Source organism: Mycetomoellerius zeteki, unplaced genomic scaffold (assembly GCF_001594055.1).
Source record: "Mycetomoellerius zeteki isolate Tzet28-1 unplaced genomic scaffold, Tzet1.0 scaffold5, whole genome shotgun sequence".
NCBI classification, from domain to species: domain Eukaryota; kingdom Metazoa; phylum Arthropoda; class Insecta; order Hymenoptera; family Formicidae; genus Mycetomoellerius; species Mycetomoellerius zeteki.
This window is the reverse complement of record NW_017257500.1, coordinates 438,304-458,982: the sequence shown is the minus strand read 5'-3', so window position 1 is coordinate 458,982 and position 20,679 is coordinate 438,304. Positions and strand designations below refer to the sequence as shown.

General features: G+C 32.3%; 1 protein-coding gene across 1 annotated transcript in view; it reads left to right on the top strand.

Moving 5' to 3' along the window:
* ldd (lipid droplet defective) overlaps window positions 1–20,679 on the top strand; it is a 53,066-nt gene that overhangs the window by 18,708 nt on the left and 13,679 nt on the right. Inside the window, 25 exon segments of the mRNA XM_018455648.1 lie at window positions 623–1,015; window positions 1,660–2,301; window positions 2,620–2,817; window positions 3,125–3,207; window positions 3,294–3,456; window positions 3,535–3,716; window positions 4,127–4,750; window positions 5,488–5,618; window positions 5,692–6,014; window positions 6,112–6,304; window positions 6,395–6,535; window positions 6,623–6,940; window positions 10,018–10,519; window positions 10,709–10,829; window positions 11,216–11,406; window positions 11,518–11,656; window positions 13,315–13,522; window positions 14,434–14,574; window positions 15,544–15,733; window positions 15,848–16,048; window positions 17,380–17,919; window positions 18,508–18,683; window positions 19,152–19,416; window positions 19,637–19,733; window positions 20,568–20,678. Coding sequence (XP_018311150.1) covers window positions 623–1,015; window positions 1,660–2,301; window positions 2,620–2,817; window positions 3,125–3,207; window positions 3,294–3,456; window positions 3,535–3,716; window positions 4,127–4,750; window positions 5,488–5,618; window positions 5,692–6,014; window positions 6,112–6,304; window positions 6,395–6,535; window positions 6,623–6,940; window positions 10,018–10,519; window positions 10,709–10,829; window positions 11,216–11,406; window positions 11,518–11,656; window positions 13,315–13,522; window positions 14,434–14,574; window positions 15,544–15,733; window positions 15,848–16,048; window positions 17,380–17,919; window positions 18,508–18,683; window positions 19,152–19,416; window positions 19,637–19,733; window positions 20,568–20,678 — 6,273 coding nt within the window.

The window sequence follows — 20,679 nt, the reverse complement described above, 5'->3', positions numbered from 1 at the left end:
AAGTGACACATATTTTTTATACGTGCCCTAATTTACTTTTAAGGGGTGAAACATTCAAAGAAATCAGTTTTTTCTTTCAAAGTAAATATTGTCGAAACTGTAAGAGATAGAAAATACTTTTCCAAATGAAAGTTAAATAATTTCAAGAGTACTTTATAATAATGAATCACTTAGAGCTAAAGAGTTCTTCTGCGACTCTCGCTAAGTCAGTACGGATTACGGATTTTTTCCGTATATACGGGATTTGAACTCGTGACCTGTCGGTTACGAATCCGTCGCTCTCACACGGAGCCACAAGATATCATCACCATCAAAAAAGTAAATATTTATATGACGTATATAAATGCAAAGCAATACATAGAAAGCCAACAACGAGTAAATTCAAGATGTTGTAAGGTGTCAAGTAATTTATTAATATGACAAATTGAAATATAGTTAAGAGTATACTGTATGTTTCGACTACACGGATTCTTTAGTAGCCAAAGAAAAAGACTTACTTTACATTTTACAAGCCATATAAACATTTAATTATTTGTCATTATTTATTTATGTTTTATGGAAATGGAAGTTTAAGATTTAATTCTGGCATAAGCAATGTAATAATTGGCTATTCTTTTTTCAGGAACTGAAACTGGGTCAAGAATGGTCGAATTACAGATTACTGGTGGAAGGCGTGTCGGAGGTTCTGATCCATATTGGCAATGCGTTGAAGAATGCAGAGATACACAACTACGAATTAAAAACTTGGGAATTAGCAGAGAACGATGATACGCGTCAAGTGTTGAAGATTCTGGAGGCTCATCCTGAAGAGACGGTTGCGTTAATTGCCACCCTTAGCACGCTTAACGATATGACTGGCGAATTTATGCCCTTTAAGGATGTCAGGAAGATTATGTGCACTCAGCATTTTAATTCTGATTATTGGTCCACAATAAATAGAACGCATTTCCTGCAGGAAGTATGCTCTTTCGATCCCTATCAGCTGTTGAGGACTGCCACGAGTGACGAATACTATGTACGTAAAAACAATATTATTTAAATAAGTTATTTAACCCTCCACAGACAGGTGAGTCTATTGGATTCAATCATATTCTTCATAAGATTTTTTCTTTCTGAGATAAAATTTAAAATACATTAAATGTGTTAGTCCAATATTTAACTTTGATCATAATTGGCTTCTCGTATTTAGTTGATTTATTCATATAAACGGTCCTGTTTCTAATTTTAATATTTATATTTTTTTATATTACATCTATGAATTTGAATTATTGTTATTAAAATAAACTTAGTATTAAATTTTAGTTTAAGACTATATTTCAAGATCGATAATTAATACTAATAGTTTGCTTGAACTGGAAATTATAAAATTGACACAAAAATATTAGATACCAAGATTCGTCTTGATCGAATATAGCCTTCTTTGTTTAATTGTGTTAATCTTAGTAATCATTCTTTTTTATATGAATTATGTTATTTTTATACTTTGAAATTTAGTGATTTTTAATTAATATAAATCAAATAGGTTTTACAGAAGTAGCGTCAATAATTGTGTTACAAATTTTGTCATCAGCTCTGAGATTTAATTTAACATCATGCTCTGAATCTCTCGAAAATGTTTCTAATAATTTGTTTATATTTTTATGTGTTTTTTTTCGGCAGGAGGTTGTCACCGGTAAAAGAACTGCTCTTTCGAAATCGACTCCGTTAACTGTCTCATTAACAAAATTATTGGATATTGTCTCAAAGTTTATGACCGAGTCACCAAATGTGAATCTCAGATCGAACATTTTCAATGTAACGACGTGGACGAATCTGTCTAACGAAACCTGGGCCCTGATCCTGAAATCTGAGAAATCTTGGATCCACCATTATAAAAATTCTGCGTGGTACAAATTCAACACGACGTCACATGTCGGTACAGATTATCTTGTTAGATCCAGAAGGCTGTTTCAGCTCCTGGAATCCGTGATTGATCTCGCGTTCGGTGGAGATATCTGGCAGAGGCTGCATATCATGCATGAGACCTCGAAACTCAAGCCATTGTTAACGCTCGTGGAGGATATGCCTAATCTTCTTATCACCACTGTCGATACTTTCGTCTCGTCCGAGAGATTGGATGATTTCATACAGAAGCTTCTACTTGGCTTAGTGCACCCTTGCAATATCGATCGATATCTGATTCCACCCAGTTACATAAGGAAGAGGGGTTTACTAACCAGCATTAAGAATTTTTGCCAGATCCTCATGAGTGATGAACAGTTGACATGGACAGATTTGTTGCCACTGAACGAAAAATACAATGTAATATTTGATCGAGTAGAGATATACAGAAAGAATGATTTTGCTAAAGTATCTAAAAATTTAGCTAGATACAGATCTGAAAATAATTTTGTTGAACTACCAAAATAATTATGTACGACGCTCAAGCTGATTACTAAAATGTTAAAATTTTTTTGTAGCATTACTCATTACACTTGAGTTTCTTACATAATTATTTTGATAAACCAAAAACATTATTTTCAGATTTATCTAAATTTTTTAATATTTTAGCAAAGTCGTTCGTTCTATATAGTAATAAACTCAAGCTAAATTTCAAATATTTTTTAAATTAATTTCTAGGATAGTTACATTACGCCTAATATGTCTGAATCATCAGAATCCGTTTACGAAGAACAGCTGTTGCAGAGAGTGCAAGGATTTCAGACCATTTTGATTCGCGCTTTGTCCAAAGGCTTCAAGCAGCCGAAAGTTCCTGCATGGTGGACGTCATTTGAGGAGGGTACCTTAAAAAACTTCGTCACACAATATAAAAAAAAGGTAGATACTGTCGACAATCTTTATTTATTGAACCTTTATTTATTTCTTATACCGATTTATATCGGTATAAGATATTCCTCATACCAATAATGATTTATTAAACGTAGACTTTGTTGTTTAAATCTCTCAAAAAAATTGTCGCGGCTTAATTAGAAATAATAATAAGATTGAAAGACCGCTAATGTTAAACATAATAATTTTAAATTAAGAAGCGCCATATAAATGAATTTACAATAGTTCAACATCTTAACGTTCTGACCGTTATGGCGCTTCTTAATTTAAAATTATTAATTAGAAATATTTGTAGGACATGAAGGCTCTGGCATATTCGATGGTGAAGAAATCAGTATCACTTTTGAGAAATTTTTTGGTAACTCAAACTGATGCTGCGTAAGTAAACGTATCACTAAGAATGACAATTAATCAGAATTAATAATGAAGAAAAAAATAATATACGCAATTTTTTGTGCTCTTAGAAATTGTAAATGGTGTGTTACGCTTCCACTGGAAGTTTTAAATTCTCAGCTGATGCACCATAGTCTCTACACGAAATTACTCTGTCAAATGAATCGATTAAATATATCGGAGGTGCATAAAATTTTGGTGAATGATTTTCACTGGAATAAAACAGGCAATATGGTAAGAAATGATATAATGAGTTATAAATTACATAGAAGAGCGTTAGTATCATTTAATTAAAGAAAAAACATATTATAGGTTAAGGATTATAAATATCTGAATAAAAAGAAGACACTAGACGAATTCTTAACTACGTTCGAAACTACTTTGCATTATATCACTGACATCCTGGTCGATTTCCAAAATGAGACATATAGTGATAGAGTAAACGAGTGCTTTTACAAATTTGTCGGTGGTCCTACATATTCTAGACCAGGGTTGTAAGTATTTTTCTTCTTTCGTCGTATCCACTGTTAAATCTATAGTGTCAAATTTAACTTAACGTGAGTCACCATTGCTCCTACTCAATCATATCGTTATTTTATACTAAAACAATGGTTATAATTGACACTGTATAGTGTCAAATTTAACTTTTATCGTTTTGGTGAAAAATAACGATATATTTAGTAGGAGTAGTGGCGACTCACGTTAAGTTAAATTTGACATTATAGATTTAACAGTGTGCACGCAAGCGATAAGTATCATTATATACTGCGAAGTAATACTGCTTATATTTATTACTAGAGAAAACAGGTTTTTTACTTTACAGATTTACTGATTTTTTTAATTCAAAGTTTTTATTCAAAGCTAATTTTTTTGGTGACTTTGATCCCTACTTATTGCGTTTCAGGTATGTTACATTTATTCTGGGCATATTGGATATGCTGGAAAAAAACGTTTACATTTTGGATTCGGCGTCTATCCATGAGGGTATCAACAATTTGACCCGATTAGCTGAGAAACACGTGCCGATTTGGCAATCATTGCGCGACGTAGTGAAGAAGTCTGATATCGCTGACATCGACGCTGCACTACCAAACGCCACTATCAACGTGAACGCGATCCTAAGCAATCTGAACATGAGTCTATGCAGGACGAAAGTTGACTGTCAAAATGCGACGATTCTGTACAATTTTCTCAGCTCGAAGAGAGCGGCTAAGGTTTTCCGATACGATCCAAAGGCATCAAAATATCCGACGATATCCGATATTTCAAGGCGATTGGCTCGAAGTCTGGACGTGGATCTCATAAATCGGCAGCTGTCTTTTTGGCGCACAGAGGCTTCTTGGAATCTCTTCTGGCTTAAAGAGATCTTGGTTCATTTATCCTCGATCCTCGCAGAAGGAGGAAATTTACTGGACATCGCTAGTAAAATAGATCTCGACGATGTCACTAGCGTTCTCGGGGTTCCCGATCTCGCCGAGGGCATCGTCAATATATTGAACGATAAAACAGTCGACAAATTATTCGACGGGTACATATACGTTTTGATTTATATTATTTTATACGTGCCAGACGATAAAATGTATAAATAACAAGTAATATTCCCAAATTATTTGTAAAATTCATTTGTTTTTCATGAAAGCTTGATGTGACATTATCTCATTGTAGTTTTAAATAAATCTGTAATTCCTAATTGAAAAACGTATAGAGAAAATGAGAGTCAAGCGCAGTTAGTGGAGTGGAAATTAAATTATATATATTCAAAATTTAAATAAACTTTCAAACGTTTTAGCTTCAATTCAAACCATCATTAGTGATCAACAATTTATATCTCGAATTATTTCTTGAGCTCTAATTGGAAGTTAAAATAAATTCTATGCAAATGAGTGTATCGTTCAAACTGTTTGCAAAGCCAAGTAATTAAAATTAGGAAATTGAATAAATATTCTGTAAGAAGACTATATAGCCACGATATAATCTAAGTTATAAAAATAAGAAACAAATATGTTTAAACTTACCGAAAAAAGTCAAGAAGCGTATAATAAATATATAGATCTATTATAAAGGTGAAAATTACGATTGTTACATAAAAGTTTATGTAAATTTTGATATATGATTTAATTTGATGATGTATGATTTGCACTTCATTAATTGAGCTTAACTCTCATCTACCCTGTACGTTCTTCTTTTGAATTTTCGAGAGATCTTTGATTATTAACTCCTGTAATTCTTAATAATATGATATCATATTAAAAATATGTGTTATAGGATGAAGGAACTTCTTGACGATGTGGAGCCGTTCATTAGCGATCACGAAATAATCGATGATTTACACAGAATAATCGCAACACTGGAATCAATGGAGATCTTCAAAAACCTAGGACTGCTGGACATGAAATGTATTGAATTCAAATTCAAGGTTCTTCGTCAGATTACGCGATTTTTTTCTTGCTAATAATTTACATTTTACAGACGTTGTCAACGAAATGTTCGACAATTGGGACTTTGTGCGAACGTATTTGATCGACAGAATTGGTATTACCAACGAGATCGCTCTCACCTTAAGTGAGGCGAAGATAGATATGATTTCAGTTTTCATGCAACAACGTGGTATCGTTAGTTTGAAAGATACCATTTGCTCTCCTGAAAAACTTGGCAATATGTTACACTTCGGCAACAATCTTGTGACTGCCGAGGAAGTTAGTTCCGCGCTCTGCCAATTGGAAGATTCTCAAACACAGGATATTACTGTCACGTTGATGAAGAATTTGAATTTCGAATATATTTTCAAAAACGTAATTTTACAGCGTTTATTTATCGATTCTATATACCATAAAGATTTTGTTAAATTCTTTTCATATATGTATAAATAAATGATTTTCTTCGTTTTAGCTAATGAGCGCTAACGTGAAAAGTATATTAGCTAACGCAAATCTAACTGAGAGCGAAGGAAAAATTATATTGGACAATCTTGGTGTTGCTGCGGAACTATTTCCATTATTCAAAGATAGGCTATCAGCTAGCTTTTCTTTCGAAAAGATAACGGATGAAAGTAACGAGGAAGAAATTGACGAAGCGGTAGCAAGTAAGTCGTGTAAAGTCATCGGCATTATCTTTAAAATTAAATTTTCACTTCTTTTATTAAATATATATATATATTTTATAAATTTTTTAGATTCGCAATTTCTGCAGGAATCTAGCAAGTTACTTTGTGGTAAAACATTGTTCCAAAATCAGGGGCAACTTTATAAAATTATCGCCAGCTTGAAGGATAGTAACAACGCGTCCAATCAAAGAGAACTCGATTCCTTGCCAGGTGAGACATAAATGAAAATTGCAAAGCAGACATTGGACCATTAAATAATATGGTTTATTGTAAAAAAAATAACTTTTTAAATTTCAGAGTCTTGCAAAGAAACGTATAAAACTGTGCTTGCTGTACCCGGCGGAAAGATCGTCTGGTCGTACCTTAAGCCTTTGCTACGCGGGCAGATTCTTTATGCACCTAATACTGCTGTGATCTCTGAAGTCATGGCGTTGACGAACGAAACCTTTGTGCAAATGGAAAACTTTGGTGCGCTGGTAAATAGCGTTGAAAAGACTCTCAAGGCTGTGGCTAATCTTACAGAGATGGGAGATACTTTGAAGGAATTACAGAACATACTGTCTTCCGACGTCATGAAAGTTGCAATCAAGTCGATGAGTGGTGGCAATTTCGAAGGTATTATGCTTCAATTTTGAACCTTCGACATTTTAATCTTTCAAACCGGTGGATTTAATGGGCTTATTTAATTATAAACTTTCTTGTTAAATATGTCAAACGATCGATTCAATTTTCTTTTTACATCAGCAAAGAACCCTGCATAATTATAATGAAAACTGAGTTAGTAAAATGATATGTTAGTTTTTACATATATGGCTTACAGTGATAAACAAAAGATGTCAAACATAAGGACGAATGGATAGTTTATGAGTTTGGTGTATTAAAAGTGTAAAATTTGTGCTTATAGAGTAGGGGAGACTGGGGATAGTAGATTCATTTTTCAGTTTCGAATTTTTACAGACGAAATTAAGAGACTTATCGAAAAAATGAATTCTACGTCAATTACTACATACATTTGACTAACCTAATACTATTTTAATAATAAGGGAAAACTGATAATTACTATGAAAAAAAATGCATTTTCCTAATGCATTCCATCTGATTTAACTAGCTCCGGGACCGGAGTAAGATGACTCATGGTATGGGGTAATTTGATTAACATTATTAAAATGAAGATTAATGTATATTTTAAGGTACATCTTTGGCTACATAATAACAAAACTTTTATAAAAACGTATTTTAAACACAAACATATTTATTATAAAATAAAAAATGTATAACTTTGTACTAAATGACAATTTATCTAATCCGAATCGTTATCCGAATTACAGTTATAACAAACATAATACGATAAGCTACCCTTTATGCATTTAGAGTACCCGCACGCATGTTCACAAAATTATCCTTTTAATTATTCTTAATATTTTCACATTATTATTACTACTTCTATTACATTTAAAAATAATTTTACAAAAGAAAGAAAGATGTATGAACATATATGGATATGTTTCATATATAATTATATATGTTCATGAATATTTATACATGTGTTTGTATAAATGTTCATAAACGTATATAATTTATCATATTATGTATGTTTATACATATTTATACATATTAATGCATGAAAAATTTCTTATACATGTAATTTAACTATTATTACTGGTAAAAAAGTTGATAGAGAATGATTGAGAACGATAAGATTTCTATCAATTTGTATCGTTTTCTATAAGTTTATATCATTTTCTATCGTTGACCTCGCGAGCATCACAATTGATCGGATATGAATTCTATCATGTTTTATCGGATTTTGTAAGATTTATACAAGATTCTTATAAGATCTGATTCAAATTAGTGAATTTACGAACCAAATTTCATATTGAAAACGATAGGATTTTTCTATCGTTCTCTATCAACGTTTTTACCAGGGCGTAGTGAATGACAGTTTTTCTAACTTAACAAACTTTAGCGATTAATATTTCGATTCACAAGGCAGAACAATGTTTCTTTTTGCTAAATTCGTTCTTTTCGTAAAAAACACGTCGAATGAGCCTAGTTTTATCGAGATTGGAGAACTAAACTTATAATATTTACCATTGAGGTAAATCTCTTGAAGTTTGGGAGTAGATACTATCAGATGTCTGCCTAGCAGGCACTTTTAAACCACATAGGGATAAATATGTCTATTTGCTCCTAGAGGGAAGTGCCTTAAGGGTTGTAGCGCAAAAATCGAAAATGCTTGGAAATAGTAACGCATAAATCAGAGAATTACTTTGCATAGTCAGAGTATTTAATTTTGCAATTTTAAACGACTTAAGGATGAATATATCTGTTTGCTCCAAGAGGGAAGTGCCTTAAGGGTTGCAGCGCAAAAATCGAAAATGTTTGGAAATAGTAGCGCATAAATAGCGCATAAATCCTGTGTATTTAATTTTTCAAATCAATTATTTTTAATGAATGGGAGGACTGACTGACTGCCTACTCAGCCCCCCACAAAAATTTTTTTTTTAGCTAAACGGAAGGAGCACAAAAATTTTCGTTTGCGGATATGAATAGCGCATAAATAGCGCATTACATAATTTTTTCATTAAGATTTGGTTAGGTGGGGGGGCCAGCTAAACAGACGTTACTATCAGAGTCGTCACTAAATTATAGTCATGTAGCCCCGTATTGTGATTAGCCTACTAACCCCATCCATTCATTTTTTAAAAACATTAACAGTATACGATAACAAAGATAGATAAACAAAAAAAATCTGTTGGACTTTATTAAGTAAGAACTACGCTTACTATCTAAATGGAAATAAAATATCTTAGACAATTATATACGATTGTAAAACAAAAACTTTAAGAATAAAAATGTTTACTTAGGTGTACGATTTTTTAAAATTGTAGCGTAACTTCTATCATAGATGTGTTAGTAACGAGATGTTACAGCAGACTGAGCGGCACGCTGCTGCGTGCTCAGACGGATTTACGCGTGTCTCTCGCGCGATTTGTTTATAACATAGCCTCGATTATTCTACTTACCCCTATAGTTTACTGACCCCGGTCTCTCCTACATTTAATATATCATAACTCAAAAACTGTATAAAATGTTTTCTCTAAATTCTTTGGAGTGAAATTTGACTTGAAAGAGAGAGAGAGAATGAAAATTCTGTCATTTTTTTAAATAGTGCAGAATTTTCAATTTTTAAGAGTGAGATTTTATTCTTTAGAGTGAGATTCTACTCCAAAAAATTCTACACAAGGGTAAAAAAAATGGATTGTTTATAAGTTTAGTGTTAAAAAATGTAAAACTTTGTACTCACAAGGTATCTTTGATACATTCTAATTAAAAAACAATTCATTATTGAGCTTTGTGTCTATAGCTTTCGATTATATTATAAGCTATTATATTTATGTGAAAACTAACTCATTTCATCCAATTTTCCATATAATTAGCGCGGGATTGTTTGATGGATTATTCTTAATAAAATATACTTAATATTTATTCTTTTTTATACGAAATCATATCATTTTGGTTCCTCAAAATTAATTAGTCCCTTTTAATTAATCAAAATTAAGTAGTCTTACAGACCCAGCATCAGTAACTGTGTTACAGATATCGGTGTCACTCTGAAGAGTTAAAGTTAAACTTAAAAATTACGTTAAAATGCAAACAAGTGTTCCTAACTAAAAAACGTTGTTGTGTAGGTGATCTTTCCGAGTTGAACATCAGCGAACTCGCATGGCGGTTGAAAAATTCGACAAAACTGATTTCGATGATCGGCATGCTGAATAGCATGATGGGATGCGTGCAGGTAAATAGAACAATAGGATTTTCCACGGAAGAGGAACTGGAAATAGCAGCTAGTCGTTTGACTGAAACGAATGAGTTTTTGGCCGGGGTGATCTTTCTAGACGGCACTTCTTCGCACTTAGCGAAGAGATCTCTGGACCTCGAATTACCGGACAATATTACCTATAAAATCCGCATGGATGTGGACTACGTGCCGTCCACCAGACGACTAAAAACTCAATTTTGGCTTCCCGGACCGGAAAGCAGTTTTCTCGAGCATCTCAGATATCTTCGAGGTTTCATTCAACTTCAGGACTCGGTCGATCGCGCGATAGTGAAAGTGAAAACGCGAAGATACGATCTCGAATGGAAGACAGTCACGCAACAGATGCCGTACCCGTGTTGGAAAGACATACCGTAAGTAATCGATATCTTGAGATAAGAACCAAGTCCTTGTTGAGGACTTGGAATCCATTGAAAATTATGAAATTGCTATACCTTATTAGCAATTATCATTGGTTATTTATCAATGCAACAAGAGAAATAGATAGATACTACAAATTTAAATAATGATTATATAAATATAATAGGAAATAAATATTACAGATTCCAAACGACGCTTTACGAATCTCAAGGTATGCAAGTATGCTTTTTCTTCGCATTAATGATGTGTGTTGGCTCGGCCGTCAGACATATCGTTTGGGAAAGAGAATCACAAAATTCTATGGTATGATTGTTAATGTAATGTTAATGCAACATATAAAGTCTATTTTAAATTATTTACATTTCATATGAGAATTTAGGACTTTATAATTTTAGATTTATAATTTTAAATTCTATATAAATGTGTTTTAAATTTCATTATAATTGTAACAGAATTTATAATTTTCACTTACTGTTATTTATAATTTTATATGTTATGTAATAAGGAAGACATTTGAAGAATGTATGTATTGTATATCATAAAAAATTATGAATTTTATTAAATAAATAGAATTTTATCCTAACATTTAACACAAATTATAGATGATAAAGTGGTTTTTATAAAACATCTTTATATCTTGACATCTTGGCGCTATAATTATTCGTTTGATGTTATAATTAATTTTTCAGGTAATGAGCGTAATGGGATTAAAGCCATGGAGAAATACTCTGGCATGGTTTATCACGACTTACGCGGAGCTGTCAATCGTGATGATTTGCATCTCTATAATTTTATTGGCTGGGAAAATTCTTCCACGATCGAATCCTTTCCTGGTGCTTGTTCTGCTTTTTGATTATATTTTCTCTATAGTGACTTTCTGGTAGGTAACTACTTCAAGAATCTCTTGCCATCGTGCAGCTGCACGTATTCGGACATGAGATTACATTTCCTACTCCGGAGTTAACTACTGTAAATCTTAATTACATTTCAGCTACATGATCTCGACGATGTTTAGCTCCGCCAGTCTCTCCGCGATTACCACAGTTGTCATGTTCCTGTTAACTTATATGCCGTATGTCATTGTTATCGCCATGGAGGCTGTATTCGGATTAGGATACAAACTTCTAATCGTGAGTCGAGCTAGCAATCTAATTATATTCATACACTAAAAAAATATACTAAATTTTAATAAACCATTTGTTTGAATAGTACCAACTAGATATTTACTAAATACAAGGATATATATTTCATACAAGAACCATTAATTTGATTATCATTTTTATGAAGTAAATATTTATTTATTGTAAGTAAATGATTAGCATTATTTAATAGTTGGCACTGTTTAAATAAATATTAATTAAAATTTAGTATATTTTTTTCTCGGTGTATTTAATTTTACAAAGCAAAAGTACAATTAAAAGTATTGCGGCAATGGAATGCGTGACATTTATGTCCAATCATTTAATCTTCTGGAGTTGATGTCAAAACTTGTAACACAGTAATTAACGTTAGTTCTGTAAGACCCATTTAATTTTTATTAATTAAAATCTCTAATTTCAAGAAATTAAGGGGTTACACCACTTTGCGCCTCAAAAAAAAAAAGACAAATTTTGAGAATTTGTTTCAAGCGTACAGTAAAAGCAGTTGAATTTTCTTATGAAGTACTTTATGAAGTGTCTTTTGATGTGTAAAAAAAAAATTTTTTTTTCATTTTTTAATTACAAAATGGCGGCTTCAGAGTCCATTCTCGAAGGTCCGATTTTTTCGGGTTCCAAAACGGACGTACCAGTACCGCCCCCAGATTTGAACCTGGAACAAAATTTGAAATGTTTTCTTTAATATGTGCCATAAACTACTGAACCACATAGGGGAATTCAAAAATATCGTTTTTTAAAAAAATGGCGAGCATTTGAAAAAAAAATTGATTTTTTTGTATAAAAATGACATTATTAATTGTTTAAAAAAAAAAAAGTTTATAATTTATCGTAAAATCCCTACGTGGTTCAGTAGATTATATATGTGAGAAGATACCATAAAAATTTCAAAGCAATCGATAAAGATTTGTAGGCGCTAGGAGTACGCCCGTTTTGAAAAACGTTGTTTCGAGAAAAAGCGAGTTAAACATTTTAAGATCAATAACTAAAATATACCTTCAATCTGCGATGCCTGCGCCATAAAGTTGACCTTCCAAATTTATATTGAGCTCTTCTTCTTCTTTTCTGGTCGATTTTGAAGCAATTCGAGCTTGTTTTGCAGCCTCAGTCAAAGATCGGTCCGATAAGTGAATACGGTGTTGGTCTGCCTCGACGCAGAAATTGTAACAATTTGTTCCAATAGTCATGTCTAAAGCTTTTATAACTTTCATTAGGCTGCTAATACCTCAGCAAATTGCCGTAAACGACCGGTACGAGAATTTTTATGGCCATGAGACATTTTTTTTCTTATTCTAGAGGGTTTAAGGAAGGTTTTAAACTAATAAAAAAAAAATCGATTTTTTTGAAGTCGCAAGGTGGTGTTACCCCTTAAAATGACATAACTCGTACGACGTATAAAAAGAAATGAGAGAATACGAAGCATAGTTTAATAAAAAATAATCCAAATTTGCAGAAATAACATTAAAAAATTGAATTTTTAAATATTTTTGACAAAGAGATTTATGACCAAGAGATCTACCATCAATTCTGGAGGGATATAATTAAGTGGGTTTGATAGACCCACGTCAGCTCCGGAAGGTTAATGAAGAACTCGTTCTATCGTCAAGAATATTGCGAAACAATTTATTTCTCAGTGCCTGAGCATGTCGACCAGCTTCTGTTATGGATGTCTGTTCGCGGTGCGAAAGGAAGTTCAAGGCATCGGTCTTTCTTGGGCACATATGTGGGAGGAATCGAGTCCTGGTGATCCGATGACTTTGGGGATATTGTTGATAATGATCGCTTTCGACGGTTGTTTGTATGCCATAATCGGTTACCTCATCGCTAGATACACTGATTCAGGTATAAACCCAATGCGGCTCCATCTACTTTCTGAGACAAAATAATTCTTTGACATTCTGGTGGAGGTGTCAAAAGTGACTAGTAGAGATTGGCTAACACTGATATTGTTTCTCTTTCTCTTTTTTTGTGTGAGATAAATCATGATCGATAAATTGCGCAAATTAGTATTTTTTTTTATATAAGACTGATTTTATTAACAAAAAAACTTTTCGCTAAGTTCTCTTGTTCCTGTAGGTGATATTTCAGAATTGTATATGTCTTTCTGTGTTTTAACGCCCTATTATTGCCACAATTCTCTCATCGATAACATTTACTAAAATCGTTAGAGCTATTCGATGGAATTATTTGAAATAAATATAACGATAATTAAAACTATTTGCTTTAAAAAAAAGTCACGGAATGATCAATTTTAATAATTTTTTATGAAAAAAATACAGAAGTTATTTCAAATCACAAAACGTTTCGTAATTTATTCTAATTAATATATTAATTTATATCTATATCAATTCGACGGTTAATTAATTATTAAATCAATAATTAATTTGATTAAGAAATTAATTACTTAAATTATATTCTATAAAGAAATTAATTTTCCTCTCTATTTAAAATAATTTCATATAGTACTATTCATAAAAATACTCTAAAGTGTTTCTTCCACATGGTTCTCATATCAAGAAAATAATGATAAGATCACGCATATCATCCTGGTACCACCACATTTTCGCAAACTTTTTGCATATACATTTCACACGTACTCTAACTCTTCCGTATAATCACGAGATGCATCTGCGAGAAAGATCCAGGAGTGCGGATCCGACATGACGAGAGAGGTCGCGTCGTTTAAGAGAAGTCGATGAGGAGACCTGGTGAGTTATCTGCGAAACGGACGAGCATTACCGATAATTTTCCAGGTAGGGGCTTTCACAGTTTGAGGTCCCGTAGCTTATGGTGGACCGACACACACTCTCTCTATGGCAGGCCAAGTTACCTCGCCTTCGTCAACAATCTCTATTTCACTAACGACGTTCTTCATCCCTCAGCTGCTTACCAAGGTATCGCACTCTTCCCTCTGCACACGCATGTCACGAAAGTTTGTTTTCAGCTTGCCTCTCGTGCTGCTCGCTGACGACGAGTTCGCATGTTGGCTTTACGAGAGGGCAGGGGTAAAAAAACGCTTTGATAGACGTAAACAGGGTTAAATTTTGCTTCCACGCTAGAACGGTGGAAATGATCGTCAACAATTTTCACATAATAATTTAGAACTTCGACATTCCTGTAAAAACTTCTGAAAATTTTCGTCAAGGAAAAGATTTATTTCCAAGAAAAGTGCAATTCAAGCGACAATGTCATTTGTAATCTAATATTACATTTCAAAGTAATATTAGATTAATAATATTACTTTAGTAGTAATTGTATTATGAAGTTAAGTTAATATTCTTATTAAGTTAATTTTCTTATTTATGGTTGTAGTTATATTCCGCATCTGTTCTTTTTATTCATGCAATTATGTGGGTATCATGCTTTTTATATTTTCTTGCATTTCGGGATGCTTTTATACTCAGTTTAGTATTTAAGCATACGGTCACATCTGCTTAAAGTTTGTGTGAATGTTGCATATTTTTCGATTTTCTTTCCAGTTATTTCATTCTATTTTTACAATATTTTAAGAGCAAGTATTTTAAGGCCAGATAATCGTTCGTATATTATGTATCTCAATTCAAATTTATTTTCTACGTTCGAATGATTTATACAATATCTGCACATACAATATTACACGCGTTGCATGGAACGAAGTTTAAAAAGGAACATTTTATGTTTGTTCTCGGACTCGATAGAAGATATCGAAATTATTTAAGAGAAATGTTCGTACTTGTGGTATGTATATGAAGTTGCTTTTTGTTTGAAAACAGATTTTAAACTCGCTTCTTTTTACATGAAATCGGTAAGAGCTTGTTTTTGATTATATGGGCGTCGTTACTATATTCTTGATAACAAACTGGCGTTTGTTGCCGAACGTGCAGATGACGAGAGCGATCTGAGTAATTTGACGGTCACAGAGAAGCAAATCGGTGTGAAATTCGAAGGAGTCAGGAAAGTCTATCATACTGAACGAGGTGATGTCATCGCCGTGGAGGACTTCACTTTGAAGCTCTGTGAGGGTGAAGTAACAAGCCTGCTTGGAAGAAACGGCGCGGGAAAAACTACTATTATGTACGCCAATCACTTTTCAAATTGATCGTTATTTTTAATATATTTTGATATGTCTTGAAATTTGTTCAATATCACGATTGAACGACGTTCGTCAATTTTATTTTTTCATTATAGTAAGATGTTAACGGGAATGGTGGCACCAACCAATGGCGAAATTTGGTTAAACGGTGAGGAAGGGTGCAAGCCCGAAATAGGAGTGTGTCCTCAGGAAAACGTCCTCATCGGAACTTTGACGCCGAGAGAGCACATGATCTTTTATTGGAAACTTAAGAAACCTAATGATGACAATAATAGTATGCAGAGGAACGTTAACGAGTAAGATGCTAAACTAGAAAAAATTAGCAATTATTATAGTAAATTAAATTATTAGTATTTGTGGTTCCAGTAAGAGTAAATGTGAACTTCCGCAGTTATTGTGTGAAAATTATATTCTTAAAACAATAAGATATAATTCACAAATAATTGGAATGTATTTACCAAATAAAATTAACTGCAAAAAATTATTACTTCAGCAATAATAAATAAATTACATTAAATTGTTATATATAAATAAATTAAATAAGTAAAGAAGCGTCAAGTCCAGGCACTACAATCAAAATTGGATCTTGATGATTAATAATATTTCTATGTAAATTTTAAATATGCTGAAAAAAATGATCTTGTACTTATAGCGAAAAATTATCTAGACATAAAAAATTAGCTAAAATGGATACATTGCAAGGACTTGCAAGGACTACAATATTGGATATGTTTTGTATCTAATCAATATAGATAACAGAAACAGAATTCATATCTGAACTATTTATAAAATTTATCAACAACACAACACACACACACACACACACACACACACACACACACACACACACACACACACACACAACACACACAACAACAACACAAAAATCTCTCTATTCAATCAGATGACTGCGATTGTGACTCATATTTAACAGTGATTCATATTTGATTATGAAATTTAAAATTTGTTGTATACATTGTTAGAATATTGTGCTATAAATTCTGCACGTATGATACATAATTTTTTATCAAATACAAAAAACAACAATAATTCTAGCTGGACAGCAAAATATTTTTTTGTGTGTATCTTTCATATATTATAAACTGCACGCCGATTGTCAAACTTAAAATGTAATCACAATCTAAAATTGCTTGAAATTAATTGGATAAATGAAATTAATTAGTTAAATAAAAATTAAAAACATTAAAAAATACTTATTTGCTAATAATCAAATCATTATTAAATTGACAATTTAATCGATATAATTTATACCAAGTTAAATCCCACACCAAATTAAATAAATAATATAAACTTTAATGATATATATCATTCATATAAAAGATTTGATATCAACAAAACTGGCACCAAGTTAAATTCCGTACCAAATTACAATAAATAAAAAATGTAATCCAAATAATACTATCTTTAATTTTTATTCAATGAAACCTAAGTATATATCTTTGCATTCTTATTGAAGGATCTTCCTATCCCAATTCAAATGGTTTTAATTGTTCTTAAAAGAAATTATTATATCACAAAATTGCGTTATCTCTCAATTCAAGTATTACTAAAAAAAGCTTTATCAATTGAAGACAAATGTTACGGATCCTTTTTTGTTCTCCTACAGAATGATAGCCTCTCTAGAACTTGGGCGTCAGGAACACGATCCTGTGTCACGTTTGTCAGGCGGTACACGACGTAGGCTCTGCGTGGCTCTGGCTTTTCTCGGTTCGCCACGTTTGGTGATCTTGGATGAGCCCGGCGCCGGTGTGGATCCGGCAGCCCGACGACGAATCTGGCGACTAATAGACCAACACAGAATCGGCAGGACCGTGCTCCTCTCGACTCACCATCTGGACGAGGCCGACATGTTGAGTGACACGGTTGTGGTGATGCACAAAGGGAAGATCTTGTGTACTGGTTCGCCATTATCCTTGAAAATGACTCATGGCACGGGATACAAACTGAACATATCTTTTCCGCCTGATCACTATGCCAACGGAGATGCAGGCATAGGAGGAATAGCAGAGACAATCGAGAAAAAGAACTTGAAAGCTCTTCGTATTGTCATCGAGGAAATTATATCGAACACCGCAATAAACGAGGTCTCCGAGACAGAGGTCACCATTGCATTGCCTTTTCAGGGAAAGAATGGCATTAACAATGAGTAAATTTTCAAAATATTTACTTTATGATTATTTTCCAGTCCTTTACTACATACAATGGGCTATTCGAGTCTGGGTTAATTTTCATAACATTTGCAAGTATAAAAAAATTATTAATAAAAATTCTTACATATATTTTTTAAAAATATTCATAAAGTTGTGTATTAAAAAAAGAGATTATTATTTAACTAAGCGCTCCTAGTATTTCAAAGAAAAGAAATACGCAGAACACGAATGATCTTATTGTGTGTACTGTAAAGATTAATTATTAACGTGTACATCATTGGAATGATGTGCACTGATTAATTTTATAATCGAGTATCATTTTATATCAAGTTGTTTTTATTTTTTTTATTCGTGTAAAGGAACTCGTATATACTTGCGTACAATACGCCACAGGATTTAAAGAAAGTATGCATTAAGTAAAATCTACTTATACTGCAGAGTGATTTACGATAATTCTTATCTTTGCAAATATTTGATATTTCAAGCCTCGTGATTTATCTTAGAGGGAATCGTTGCAATCGTATTCGAGACAAAATCAATTAAATATCTGCGTTTGCGTTCGAGTAAAGCCAGGGATGTTTCAGCATCGCGCAAGTGGCAAAGACGCTGGAGGACAATCGTAAGCTCTTGGGATTCTCGCACTTCTCATTGGAGTGCGACACTCTGGAAAGAGTTTTCTTGGATCTTTGCACGCGAGCAGACAGAGGATCGAGCGTTATCAGAGCGAGTCAAGATAGCGTTATTAATGTGGAACACATCGGTGAGAAATGTTCCATGTGTACGCCCTGTGGATTATACATATTTACTTTTCTAATTAAAAGATCTATATGTTTAACTTTTCATTGTTTAGTTTTTTGGAGGGATTCAGAAGAAGTAAAAAAAAAGAAGAAAAGAAAAGAGTTAAAAATAAAACAAATTATAAAAAATTGTAGTATTTAAAAAATGCAAAACTTAAAAATGAGTTTCGTAATTTTGAAGTTACAATATATTTAACAAAAAAAAGAAAAGTACGTAAAGAAAAAGGAAATAAAATAATAATGAAGCCACTAATTATTAGTATCGTGAACTCAAAATTACCATCTTGAATATTTAATTAAGCGTTATGTCCAGATTAAAAAAAATTAGATTTACTATTTTGCAAGGAAAAAAGTTTAATTTAATTGACTTTCAATCGACGGCACTTAAGTTTATAGAGAAAAATAAAAGTTTCTCTCTCCACCTTGTGCAGAAGTTCCCATATCGGACGACAATATTGATTTAATTACTGATACGGTGGTGAGACCGTCGCCAATTCGACAGATGAAAGCCATAATAAAAAAGAGGCTATGGCATTTCGCGAGAGATTGGAGAGCGCCGTTGGCTGCGCTCGTTTTACCAACCATGTTCGTCGCAGTCGCTATGGGATTTTCTCTGGTACGACCACCGTCCGAAAACGAACCACCTTTAGATTTGACTCCAAAACTTTATGACATTCATCCGACTTACTTTTACAGGTAGGAAAAATTTAATAAAAAGATTTTAATAGAAAGAGCAAGATAAAAATGAAGCGTGGTAAAAATTTTATTGGTATGAAAATATCAGTTGTTAACACAGAATACGATCTACTATTTATATTTTTGCAGATTAAAACTTTAAATTTGATCAAACTAAATTAAATTAAATATTTATTTTCTATTAATATTAAAAAAAATTTTTTATATCTTATCATTGCAGTATTGACGGTAATGATCCGTTCCTAGAACGCGTGTCTATGCAGCTGCACGATCGCTTCGGAGATGATTATGCTGGCGCATGGCAAACCTTACCTAATGTATGAATAAATGATAATTATTTAAAAAGACCCTTACCTATTTTAGTCCCTTTGCATATAATAATAAATTGCATACTGATCGATAGAGAAATAATAGGTTATTGAATATTCGTTGCTGAAAAAAAATCGCTGAAAAGAATTAATATTTTTCGATTTTTCAAGATAAAGGTTATCACCATTTTAAAATGATTTTTAAATTGTAAATGATTTTTGTTACATAATACGAATCATCTAATTATTCTGCATATTAAAACGTATTAAAGTACGATTATAAAAAATCAATACTTTGCAAGATATTTTATATTTTATTCTGGCACATTTTTGCACAAAATATAAAATATCTCATAATATATTCATTTTTTTATTACCTTAACATTTTTATACACTTACAGAATAATAGGATAATTCGATTGGTATAAAAAAACATACTTCGTTGCTTTTAAAAAATGATATGTAATTGCATATTGCAAATTGCTTAATTCTTTTTAAAAACAACTATGTATTTTTTACATCAATTGATTCATATCAATATCTTGTGTATAAACATATTAAAGTATAATTACCTAAGAATTAATATTTTTTACGAGATATTTTATATTTCATGTAAAAATGTGTCCAATGTGTTCCAAAGAGTATATTTTTGAACAGTGTCGACTTAAAGAATTGTGACTTTGGAATATTTTGATTCTCTAGCAATAATCTTTAATTTTAATTAAGTTTCGTTATTGCAAGGAACCCAGAACCCATATAAAAATGGCCAAGATTGCTTTGAAAGAACTTCAAACAAGTTCTAATTATAAACAATTACGCACTTATTTCTTAAATAATTCATAGGATACCGGAACCTGTGAATGTTTGGATGGTCAACAAACTTGCCGAGGTGTTTCTAAAGCTGTCGAAGGTCTTCTTCAAACCCTGCCTGGCCGACCTACTCTGGATTGGATAG